General features: G+C 41.5%; 1 protein-coding gene across 3 annotated transcripts in view; it reads left to right on the forward strand.

Moving 5' to 3' along the window:
• Window positions 1-4,512: 4,512 nt before the first annotated feature.
• The window catches only part of LOC119647611 (vesicle-associated membrane protein 2), a 66,015-nt gene continuing 56,990 nt past the window's right edge, over window positions 4,513-13,537 (forward strand). For all 3 annotated transcript variants that reach the window (XR_005248909.1, XM_038048643.1, XM_038048644.1), the window contains exons 1-2: window positions 4,513-4,892; window positions 4,953-5,095. Coding sequence is in view for 2 of the 3 variants with exons in the window: in XM_038048643.1 (XP_037904571.1) it covers window positions 5,094-5,095 (2 nt within the window). In the remaining variant the exon portion in view is untranslated. The remainder of the gene's footprint in view (window positions 4,893-4,952; window positions 5,096-13,537) is intronic.

A 13,537-nucleotide genomic window follows, 5' to 3' on the forward strand; every position in this document is an offset into this window, starting at 1 on the left:
GAATTGTTGCCAATAGTTTTGGTTTCCGCCTCCATCCACCGCCACATGGAGAGATGCACATTGTAGTGTGCATGGCTTTGCGGCATATGCAACATTTCCTTCGCCTTGACCAAGGACTATCTGATGGAATAATGACATGCAATATTTCTTCCTTTTTTCACACTTTACAATAACACCCCTTAGCTTTCCCGATATTCTCTTTTCGTTTTATTTAATAATTTAAGGAGACCTAAGTTCGCATCCAGTTGGTTCGGACCGGACCAATTGGAAAGAAACTCACTTCCAAATTTGTGGACAACTGACCCCTGTTTTTGAGTTAAATACCCAAATTTTCAAAAGAATGACTAACGGTTTCATCTAGGGGAGATACAACTCATGAGACGTTGACTCACTTCTACCCTAGGAGCAACGTGAAAAAAAATACCTAAATTAATAGCTTCCCCGTAAAAAAACCTAAAATCCATTTCCACTTAAAAGAAATCGTTTGTACCTAATAACAGTTTCCTAATATTGCGATTCTGGTTGGAACTCGTTGTTTTCGCAACGCAATGCTCTAACATAACGAAAGGATCATCATGTTTTTGGGTGCGTTCTCAAGCCGTCGTTTATTTCTGGGGTTCCTGGTCCTGGTTTGTGTTTTTTAAAAACAGGAAATGTCTCTTTGGCGGTACCGACTTGCCGAGTCGGGATCAGCAAAAGAGGAATTAGCGGGATCGGGACCAGCTGATGAGGTTGGTTGCTTGTTTTGGCAAGGTAAGGACGATTGGTGATCAATTTTGGCTTTTGGGTTAGTAGCTGTTGCCGCGATAAGACGCATTGAGATTAAAACAGGCAACAGTGACAGTGAATTCGCTCGAGCGAAGTGTCGAACAATAAAAAGGAAGGAAGGAAAAAGGAAAACTACTTCGGGAGTAGCGATGGGGAACCCCCTCTCGCCATTACTCACTGAAAGGTTTATGTCATCAATCGAAGAAGAAATTGAATCGAGGGGAATAATGCCTAAAGTATGGTTTAGGTATGTAGACGACGTATTTGCGATCGTTAGTAGGGACGACATAGACATGGTCATCTCCTCTATAAACAAGATTCATAATAAAATCGAGTTTACACTAGAGGTAGAAAAGGATGGGGTTCTACCTTTCCTGGATCTAAATGTCGTCAACTCTAACGGAAAGCTTAAGTTCGAGATATACCGTAAGCCAACAGCAACGCAGAAAACGATACCGGCAACTTCACATCACACGTTTTCCCAGAAAATGGCTGCCTATAATTGCATGATTCACCGACTGAATCACACCCTCTTTCAATAAGCGGTTTCAATAAAGAACGACAGCACATTATTGACACCGCTGTTACAAATGGGTATAATTCTCAGACCATTGAGAAATTGATTGGAAGGAAAGTCAGGCAACACAATAGGCATGCCTATACAACGCTATTTTCGCACCAGAAGGAGACAACCACCAGACGAATAAGTATCCCATACTCCTACCTATTCAACAACATCAGGAATTGGGCAAAAAAGTACCAACTGGAAATCGTAGGTTCGAGTCGATCATCAACCTTGCGGAGTTTACTGGGCAGCGTTAAGGATCCCTTGGGAGCGAACGAGAAAAGTGGGATTTACCGAATAACGTGCAGCGACTGCAACAAAATATACATAGGTCAAACGAAACGCCTGATCACGACGAGATTTGACGAGCATATTAGGGAAGCAGTAAATTGTGTTCGTAAACAAAAATCGTCCATAAGGTCATCAGTGGCAGCGCACATAGTCGAAGAAGCCTATATCATTCAACGCGATAACCTTGAGCTCTTGAGGCATACAAACCGAACGACAACCCTGGACCCTTGGGAAAGTCTGGAAATTCTGAGAGAAGACGCGACGCGGTTATTAAATACAGATTCCGGTAATTGCCCCTCAAAACTAATAAGACTTGCCGCCGTAATTAATAGATAATTAAGTTAATAATTTAATGTTTTTTTCTATTTTCTTTCTTGGTAAAAGTAATTTAGGTAATTAGTGTTTTTAGTATAAATAGAACCATAGAATCGTAATTGTTGTGTCATTAGCTTTGTACTGATGAAGGGAGTAAGTTGCTTCCGAAATATATATATACATAATAAAATAAAATTGTAGTTGGGATTAAGCTAATGGTCTATTAATTTTATTTAAACAAGTCGGGAAACCGGAAGCTGGACGCTTCAGGTACGAAAGGTTTTGTGTATTTCTCAAACTTGGTAAGATCATGCTCTATATTATAGCCTACATCACTATTAAATTTCGTGGTGCTAGGATGAACCTAAGGGGGGTTAAAGATTATGGTAATATACTATTATTAACTTTATTTGAACAGATATCGGTATAGAAGGTATTTCGAAGACCAGGCACTGTATAGTGGCAGCCTCCTAATTTTTTTCAGATTTTTCGCTTGAATAGTTTCTGATTCTGGGAATGACCCCCTTAAAGAAATGTTCACTTTAAATCCCCCGCACTCGCCACCTTTCCAACAAATGTCAAAACAAAGACCGGTTTCGAAAAGTATTAACCGAGACCTTTAATTTGATACCTCTGACTATATTTGATGAAAAAAAAATTACACCCCCCTATTGTACGTATGGGGACCCTCTCCCCCCCTTAAATTCGAGGTAACAAGATGTAACTCACTGTATGCATGAGCGTTCAGAGTTCCCACCTTTCTACCAAATTTGGTGTCATCTCCGAGAAAAATGCGAGTGACGGACAGACAGACAGACAAACCCAGCGCACGTATTCTTCCAGTGTCCTAGGTTCGTGGAAGAAAGGAGGAACCTGGAGGAAACTCCAGGTGAAGTGCCATCACCAGAAAATTTTGTCCGGAGAATGGTAGCCTGTCAGGAAGACTGGGATGGCATCAATTCCATGATCGCAGTAATCCAAGATAAACTGCGAAAAGCAGAAGAAGTGAGGAAGCCGCGGTTACGAACCCCGCAGGTAGACGGAAGGAAACCTAGCTAAAGTAAGCTAACTCTGAGTCAGTCTAGCAATGTCCTGCCATAGTGAGTCCCGCCGATGTTCCAGATGAATTTTCCCTGGTGGATCTTTCCGATCACTCAGACTAATAAAGCGAAAGCGAATCTTCTGACCATACAATGTTACAGCCGCAACTACACCACAATACACAAGTGATTGTAGTTGCGGCAGCGACATGTCAGCACATAGTCAAGATGCAATCTCATGATTGATTTGAGATAGAACTCTCGGAGTTACAGGCATAGAGCCTGGGGGTACTTGGTCTATGCGAAGGATCCATTTTCGAGAATTCTATATACGCTCTTTGCAGTTCGCCTCAAACTCCAGCGGAGACTTCAGCTGGACGGTGAAAAAAAGTGCTTCGGGGAGTACTGAAACCGTCACCTCTGCCCCCATCGACTCTTGATCACCAGTTTCCGCGATGACCTCGTTTCCTGATGACGATCGGAATTGTGTCGCTACATGTAATGCGAGCCGGGAAGGTAGCAGACGCACAAAGATGGGAATGCAATACTACACCTGGCTAAGGTGCAGACATTGCATCAGCATTAATTTTAAATAAAAGGCAAGTATGCATAGCTCTCCTCCTTGAGTATTCCCATCTGTGCCTTTAGCCGTCGTAATGTTCATTTATGAAACCGTAAATTAATAAAAATTGTCCTAAAACGTTAATACGAAAGAGTTTTAATGTTGTTTAACCCAACGAACGTGAAAGTTCCTTCTTTCTTCTTCTTGCTCGATGACGGGACTACAAATCTTAAACGCGTATTGCGGGAAACGCTCGACGAATCTCTGGTGCAACAGTGGGCGGTAAAATGTTGGATCAAACTAAGCCAGAACGGAACGCATAGCTGCTCTTCGTTTGAAGTACCTGAATAAATTCGAAGATTAGCTTTTCATTACCTTTGCTGTTAAAAAAAAATTTAACTGTGTTTTTTCCAAACAACATTTTTTATACCACCAAATATTCACATGTTTTAGCGTAATCGTCCAAACGAACTTCAGAATTTTCGGAAATATCAATTTTTTCGGTATCAAATTACCCCAAAGAACACAATCATGAAGAATCTTTGACTATTTTGTTTCAGACAAGCCATTTCAATAAAATCATTAACACCGCAAACACGTGTATTTTCAAAATAACTTTAAAAGAAAATGTTTTCTTAAACCTCAAGAGTATATTCATGTTTCCCAAAACGAATTCCATAAATATATTCTATTGCAATCGTTAAAAAAATCACAAAATTGACCCATTTTTCGAGCCCCTAAAGCAGGTTTCGCATACAATTAATGGTAATGCAAAAAAATTAGAAATGGCTCGTTATTATCTTCCTACGATTCGATCTCTTTATTTTCGAAGTAACTGTACATACGTTCGGTTAAACTATGGAAAATCCACTGAAAAGCTTCCATTTCACATTTTCCATAGTTCAATGGCGGTGAAAGCTCAACATTTTGGGGTAGAGCGCATGAGCCCCTTTGCGATAATTCGTTTAACCAGTGGAGGCTACCCTTTACTGAGTTGTCCACGGCCATCACGAATCAGTCGCTGTGAAAATTTCAACAATTCGTGGTCGTGGGAATCAATGGCCGGAAAATCTTCTTAAAAGAGTTTCCAACTAGTTAAGGGCTGAAATTGTTCTTTTGCAAATTTCCATTTTCCTTTCTTTTCCGACAACCCCTGGCTAAGTGACGTGTTCGGAGCGTTCGAATGTGAATTGAGTGGCTGAAATTGCAATAGTTCAGCGAATCGTAGTCGAAACGGACAAAGCTTTCTACCATTTCGATTTTTCACCAAACCGTTTGCCAACTTACCCCCAGTTCCACTGGAACATTCTTACGGGAGTGAATCAATACCAAAAGTGAATTTGAAATCCAGGTCGTTTTCGAATTCCTTTGCCAAGAGTTTTCCTACTGATTTTGACGATAATTTCAATAGAAAAAACTATAAAAGGACGACAGCAACCCAAAGGATCTGAGGAAACATCGACATTTTGCGTACTTGAGTAGAAGGGGACCGGAGCCGAGCAGCACAGGGAGCGTGAACGAGACAGGGAGTGCACCTTTTCCCATATAAAAAATGTAAGTAAAATATCGATTTGGTACGGAATAGCGAAATAGTGGAATACTATGTGACTGTGGGGCTGCGATATGACCCATTGAAAGATGTTGGTCGTCCCAACGATGGGGGTGTTGCTTGCAGCGCTAGCTGTGGGCTTGTTGGCTTTCAGATGATGTAAGGGTTACGGACAATATGCACTGGAGGTAAGAGTTTGCAGGGCTTCAGTGTTGTCTTCGGGAGCCAATAGCTGCGGTGAAGTTTCGAGTATTTTGGTCACACTCATATGAACAACACTACAATGAGTCAAATTTGATTGAAGTCAATTTGTAAGCCCTTTAGGACTAGGTAGAAACCGCTGCACTCCACAGAGTTCAGTTTGAATAACAAGTATTTTATCTCTTTAAACCAGAAGGACATTAAGTTACACAACGACCTGTGCTACCACGTAAGGGCGATCCATTAGCAAATTGATTAGGACTATTATGCATAGATCACAATATTTCGTCGTAGAGCTTACGACACCGCTGATTCCCGACTTTCCTTCAGTCCGCTTGGACAAAACTGGCGTGAACCTGCTTGAACTTTGACATTTTATTCCGCCACAGGTGATTTTCCTTCATTCCTCACAATGAGTATATTTCCCTGGGTCAAATACAAAATCAGTTCCGTTGAAAATAGTTTAACCTCGCCACAACAACGCAATTCATCGGAAAATTGTCACTTACGTGCTTCTAATCTTGGAGAAATAGTTACTCACAATTACCAGGAAAAAGGACTTTGTGCTTCAGAATTATGAGTAGGCGGCCGAGTGCAGTACCAATACACATAGCCAGCGATGATGTGGTGCAGACTCGCATGTCTTGTGGGAGTGTCTGCTGTTCAGGCAATCAAATTACTTGATGGACATATTTCCAACATGCGGCATTTTATTTTCGTAGGATGAGGTGCAATTCATATCCTTGTATGTACGTATGCAGATATTCGCCATATTGTTTTAAATCAGATAATTAAGCGACATGCGAGCTGTGTCTCAAGAGTCCTTTGTTGAAGTACTCGTACGTATCAAATCACGCGTCCTATTATTTCTAATAAAGGTGGAACGTCTCCGTAATTTGTTACTTAACATTAGCAGGACACCAAGGACTGGTCAGAGTGGTTAAGATGACTGGGAACAATGTCTCGCTATCAGTTCTCCCGTCATTGACAGTTTCTAACGCTTTGTGTAAAACTGTACGGTGTACTGTCTGTCTGTCTGTCTGTCATACGCTTTTTCCTCGGAAACGGTTATAGCGGTTGACACCAAATTTGGTGGAAAGATGGGAACTGTGAACTCCACCAAATATATGTCGTGAATCAAATGAGAGGTTTTGATTAGTACTTTCCGAAGCCGCTCTTAATTTTGGAATTTGTTGGAAAGGTGGGGACTGCGGGAGGTCGAAAGTAATGGTGGCTTATCACTTCTGTGCAAATTCAAGATTTTGAATGTCAATATCATGCAAAAATTGATATTCTCACACAAGATATACACATACAATATTACGTGCTAGTTAGTAATGGGACGAATGTGCACTCAAATGTTTTTATAAAAGAAACACACAAAAACTTTCATACCTGAAGTGCCCAGCTTCCGGTTCTCCGGCTTGTTTCTCTTGGGATCAAGGAGATACTTTATTCCGAAAAGCATGAAGGCGATGGAGAAATTCAGTGGGCTTGAATGCCATTACGGAAACAATATTTGCTCGTTGAACAAACTATGAACCTCAAGTTCGGTACAATTGTCGACAGAAACCACTCTTCCTAGATAGATAGATCGATACCTTCGACGCTCTGCCCAGTAATGCAAATAGGGGAGTGAGATGACCCGACGGAAACCTTGGCGTAGTCGAGATGTAGTCTATTAAACCTATAGAAATCACATCCTCCGGACAAGGCAGCACGAATAGCGTCACCGATAACAACAATAAATAATATCGGTGACAGAATGTAGCCCTGGCGTCCGAGATTTTAGCTCGATGCAGCTCGTGATATTTTGCGTTATCATATGTCGCGCAGATAACAGCTATTAGTTTGTCCAGAATGCGTCTTCTGCGTAGAACACACCAGATAGACTCCCTACTCACACTAACGAAAGATTTCTCCAAATCGATGAAAAGCAGGTGCAGCGAAGATCTAAACTCCGCATACTGTTCCAAAATGATCCGCAGGATGTTGATGTGGTCAATGCAGGAGGATCCGGAGTCTGCTCTCTGTCCATCAAGCTTTCTAGATGTTCTTTGTCGCGTTCCAGAATTATTTTAGCTATTATCTTTGCGACGGCAGAGAATATGTAGATACCCTCCAGTTGTCACATTCAAAACGAGTATCCGTCTTTGGAATCTTAACGGTCATCGCCTTCTACCACTTACTGGAAAAGGTATCGAATTTCTAAGGTTTTCGTATCAGTGGAAGTAGCAAATCTGTAGCAACTGCCGGTGCGAAGAGACCGTCAACCCCAGCGGGTTCACTCCGGCCGAAATGATTTCTCTTCTGCTTGGAGGATTGGTCCGTATTCGCATGTTACTGTAACTAGCCATTGATTCAACAAGATGAGGAACTTATCGGATGTGATGCGGTTAAAAACCGTGGTGAAGTGGGGGTCGCAACCCTCCAACCCTGCGAAAAAATGCCGGACGCATCATCAGATGGTAACCCTTTTCGAGACTACTACTGATCGCAAAGTGGTCAATTTGATTGCTCGTACGGTATCGGTCAGTTGAAACCCAACTGACCTTATAGCAAACTCTGCTCGAACAAGATGTTATCAGAGCCCACCTTGAAATTCAGATCACCCATAGCGATCAAAATGTCACCTTTAGGACGCCTCCGTCTAATTGCTCGAAGAAATTATCTTTCCCCACTATAACGGAAGTCTTCGTTGGTGTACAGCACTGTGCAATTGTGGTGGATAACCTGACCGAATCTTGCAGTCAGAATTCTGTAAACAATCGGCTCCTAGGTTCAATCCAACACCGGATTCCAGAATACAAAATCGCCTTCCCGCAAGAGGGAGAGGAGTAATCCGGAGGTCTACCATACTTTACTTAGGCCCGGAAAGCCCAGCTTACATCGTTATAATTCCCTCTTCTCTGAGGACCTTCGCTACCGTTGTTAAGAAACGTCCGCACATTCCACAAATCAATCATAGTCCATTTTCGGTACTCAAGGGCTTGAATGAAGTGCTCTAACACACTTCAAGGCCCTGATCCAATATGGATTGTTGTGCCAACGATTATTATTATTATTATTAAGGGCTTAGGCCCTGAGGTCAGTTCCTACGTGAGGCGCTGTTGACAAATTTCTATCCCTTTTAGTCGCCTCTTACGACAAGCAGGGGAGACTTTGAGTATAAACTTAAGTCCTTAAAGACAGGGCGCAAGATGTCATATCACCACCATAATTTGTCTCAAATTTTTCGGTTGGGTAGTTTCTGAGAATGATCCGTTTAAACAAATGACCACTATCTAATCCCTGTACAGCTGATGTCAAAACTAATAGTTGTTTAGGCAAGTAATAATTTATTATATGGTGGAAAAAAATTGCACCCCTCCTTTGCTTACAGTTCTAATCTGTTCACTAAATTTTGGGTTAGTAGGTTTATACCTAGGTTTAGGCACGGTTGTCGGTGTCTGAGAAAAATGTATAAGACTGATTGTTCATACAGGTTGACAGTGAACAGATTTTATTAGTTTTCTGTTTACAATAAAACCGCAAAAATTGGGTGGGAACGAATTTTTGCCCAGTCGATCCAGGTGGTACTAAACGGATGCGAACCAAGAACTTCCTCACACCAAACCTAAAACTAATTCAATGAGTTTGGATTGAAATTGATCGACTGGAATATCAGCTATAAATATAACGCAAAGTGTGTGGAACTCTTTCGTGCTTGTACGCAAGGTTTTGGTGAATCAACTTACATAACATACAGCATTGTGCCTGTTCGTGTATTATACAGGTGCCAGAAAAGTCCAACCAGAAATGAGATATTCCAACGTCACTAACGCCGAACAACACATTCTGCACTGGTCGTTCACTGCTCGTTCTCTCATTATGAACTTTTTATAAACTCGGGTGGCGACCACGCCGTCTTGAATGTTACACATAAATCCCTCCGTTTCAGCAAAGATTTCCCCAGCACATAACCATTTGTTCGACAAATGGCTGTTAGCAGCAATTCATGTGTTTACCGTGCATTGTTCTGACTTCCATTCATCGATAAGCAATTGGTCTGATTTCACCCCACTCAGGGGATTAAAAGATTGATCCTTCAAATGAAGTGGAGTCAACTTACTGCCTGGTTTACACACAACCGCATGCAATTGGCTCGCTTCCTCTTTGCTGTAAAAATAAGCGCGTAGCAAGTCGACTTGGCGATTATGTGCCGCAACGTCAACCACGCCCCTGTCTCTGAAGTCACGAGGCAGGTTCATCCGCTCCACGGCAGAGTTTGGATGATCTGTTCGGAATTTGGACGTAGTAGTCCGTATTCACCGCTGGATATTTTCTAGGTTAGCCTTCGTTCACGGGAATCTTTCGAATGCATAAGATAGTGAAGGAATAGCACACACATTCAATGCGCTTGTTTTGTTTTCCCCCGAGAGATACAATTTCAGTACCAGCTTTACACGTCGCAGGTATTCGGACATCAGAACATCCTTCAGATTACCAACTCGAACAAGGGTTCATTGCAGAATTTCTAAGTACTTGTCGCCGCCCAAGGACCAAGCTGATAGTTTCGCTTCGGCAATGCATAATGTCATCTGCATAACTGAGACATGGCTCGACTCTAATATACTCAATGGAGAGTTACTTGATGGCTACACGGCTTTCCGCTGCGATCCGCATCGAGTAAACTATCGGAGGTCGTGTCCTTACAGCCGTTAAACAGCATATTCCTGTCCTTTCTGGTAGCTCCTTATACAGCTGGCCCTATAATCCCCTTAATGTTCTTATTACTCCTCCAAACTCTTCCATAATAGCGTATGTGTAATTGGTTTGTTCATGCTCAGCTTCTCTTTTCAAAGAGATCATTGGCACATATCTTGACCTATACTTTATCCTCTGCGGAGATTTCAATCTTCCATTCATTGAATAGCTTAGTCCTCCCGGCCTGCTAGTTTTCTTTAGAGAGTAATATGCTCCCTCATACGCAGCTCCCTCAGCCTTTATGAACTCTTGTTCTACTACCCTATTGAAAGTCCATCGCAATCAGAACAAGCTGATCCTTGACCTTGTTTTCACCAATATTCTTCACAACCGTCACTCGGTTCATCTTAAAGTCGATGACCATCATCCGCCTCTTGAAGTTGAGTTACAAGCTGGTCGTTCCGCGGCACAATTCAATTTTCATGCCGCGGATTCATAACGTTGAATAACTTTCTTTCTGCAATCTGACTGGAGAGGTGAGTTGAAATATTTATCATGCAACCAGACCACGTTTTATGATAAACTTGAAAAACTTCTTCCTTGTTTCGTTCCATTCTCAAATGCCTAATTGTGAAAATACCCTGTTTGGTTTACCACTGATATACGTGATGCCCCGCATGCCAAACACCAGTCTCGGTTGTGATTCTGCAGTATCGAAGATCGAGACAACTTTGCTGACAATTCTTATATGATTCTTCCATATCCATCACATCTTCCATTCCTTTTCTAAATCCTTCCATTATTGACTTTCTTCTTTAGATGTTAACAATGGTTGGGGTCCTGATGGCCTGCCAAATATTTTCTTACAAAAATATAAGCCTCACGTTTTCCTTCTCCTTTCTATCATCTTTAATAAGAGTCTAGCCGAGGATATGTTTCCGATCAAGTGGAAGTATCATTCCTTTACACAAACAATTAGAAATTCCGGAAGCTCGTGCTTCGGGTATAAAGGTTTTGTGTTCATCTTATGTGAGAAACTCCCACGAACATTTTTCCATCCGTATATAGCTACAAGTACAACATATTCCTTCATATTTTTCCAAACTGCAAGATATACGAACATATTACAGACATAGATATTATCCTCACCCTAAACAAAAAAACTACCTGTTTCCGAATTCTGTATATATCCATGCACGTATATAAATTGATCATACTCATATTTCGGATTTACTACTTTCACAAAAACATACATATGCATATATAGTAAGTACATCTGTCTAAATTGGACACTACCTGCAAACTTTATTAGCACGTATATATACCTACATATACACATGTGTCTGACTACTTGATAATGTATATAAATGACTAAAAAGATATGTTTCTTTGCGACCCCCTTCATATGAGCTGACTTTGTTGTGGTATTGACGCATTGGTATGAAATTATGACACCATACACGTTTTAGAATGCATGAAATTCACAAAAAATGGAAAATCTTCATCTTCTATAACTTTGTTAATAATAGTTGGTTTTCCTTCAAACTTCCCAAAGTTATACTTTACGTTATCACTTATACTTCTGCCAAATTTTGTCCTTCTAGCATAAACTTAAGATTATTATTCTGTTCTGTTAAGGGAAAGTCGCTCCGTGCCCTTAAAGAACTATTGTGCCTCTTTTATTGGTTATAGTATACCTATTGATCAAAGTATCTCAAGCAGGCCTATAACCCTCAGGAACTTTAGTATGTTCCCTACTTTCAGATCTTTCAGCTTTGCATCTGGTATTAAGTGTTCTCCCAGATGCCTCGACCTACTTTGCATAAGTGCCGGACACTGTCCCAGGACGTGTATTGAGGTTTCGTCATACTCCTCACAAAAACTACAGGCAGTGTCTGTAGATATCCCTAGCTTCCCTAAGTGATAGTTCAGCCGACAATGACCGGTGAGGATTCCCACTATTATTCGGAGGTTCTTTTTGGTGAGGTTTAAGCAATCGTTTGTGCGCATGGGTTCGTATCCCCCAATAAGCATCCTGGACTGCTCCATCCCTGGTAGGCCCGCCCAAGATAGTCCCCTCAAACGTTCCTCATCATTTCTTAAAGTCATAGCCATGAAACCATTTCCAATTCCACAGAAGGGTTCTGGCCCGGTTAAAGGCGTCCCTGCTCCATTCCAAGTTCGTCCGCTGCCTCGTTTTCCTCCAACCCAGCATGGCCTGGAACCCAAAGTATCCAGACCTTGTTGGACGAGCCGAGTGTATTCAGCCCCTAAAGACATTTCCATACCAGTTTAAAGTTCACCTGGTTGGACCTAAGTGCCTTGATCGCTGCTTGGCTATCGGTGAGAATAGCTATGTTCTGCCCGCTGTAGTTCCTTTGCAGATTAAAGAAGGCACATTTGTCTATGGCGTATATTTCCGCCTGGAATATGCTAGTGTATCTGCCCATTGGCTCAAAGTACATTTTCCTTGGACCAATAACACCGGCACCCACTGTGAGGGATCCGTCAATGTACCAAGTAATTAGTTAATGGTTTAAGCCGTATGTCGCAGCCACACTCTCCCAGTTTGCCTTGTTACTCCAACGTGTTTCAAACTTCTTACCGAAGTGAAACCTCGTTGTCATGTTATCCCTTGGTATCAGTAATTCGGGATACCACCTAGAAAGAATATCTTAAGATATTAAGATGGGGTTCCGGGAAAATTTCTAAAATATGCTCATATGCTATTATTAACTTTATTTGTGCAGATTTCAGAACACGATGTATTTTGAGGCCTAAATTTCATTTGGATACAAAACTATAATTTTATTCAATTTTTTCGGTTGGATAGGTTCTTAGAACGACCCCTGTTACACTTTTTGTGGCTAATATTTTGCGCCCTCACTCCTATATTTCACCCGATATCAAATACAAAAAAAATAGCACCCCCCTTTCGCATGTATGGGGAGCCCCCCTTAAACTTAACGGAAAATGGCGCCGCTTACTATATGTAATGGGATTCAGAGACCACATTTTCTCACCAAACTTCCTGAAAATCGGGTTAGCCATTTCCGAATAAATCAGACAGACAGACATCGAATCGGTTCTAGTAAGGTTATGTTTCACACAAAAGGCTTAAAAAGGTGATGTTAGATTGACCGAAAACTACCGCCCAATAGCTATCCTTTCCTCAATCTCCAAGATTCCGGAGAAGTATGTAAAAGACTGCCTCTCGTGTCGTTTTGGACACTTTAATATGAACTGTCACTACTAACTTTATCGTGAAGTCTCTGAACAATAGAAAAGATGTCCATACAGCCAATACTGACTTCTCGAAAGCTTTTAATTCGGTTGACCTTCTACATATACTTATCAGTGAACTCGGATCGTACGGCTTTTCTTCAAGGTTGCGATCATACCTAATTACCTGATTCCTCTTTTGAACAAAGCTGCCTTCAATCAAGCCTCGACGCCCTATTTTTGTGGTGCGTCCAGAACATGTTAGTACTCCATGTGAGCAAATGTTATAGTTATGTTATGTTATTCGTTGAAAATCACTCGAGCATTGTTCTTCGTTC

The sequence above is a fragment of the Hermetia illucens genome, chromosome 2 (assembly GCF_905115235.1).
Source record: "Hermetia illucens chromosome 2, iHerIll2.2.curated.20191125, whole genome shotgun sequence".
NCBI lineage: Eukaryota > Metazoa > Arthropoda > Insecta > Diptera > Stratiomyidae > Hermetia > Hermetia illucens.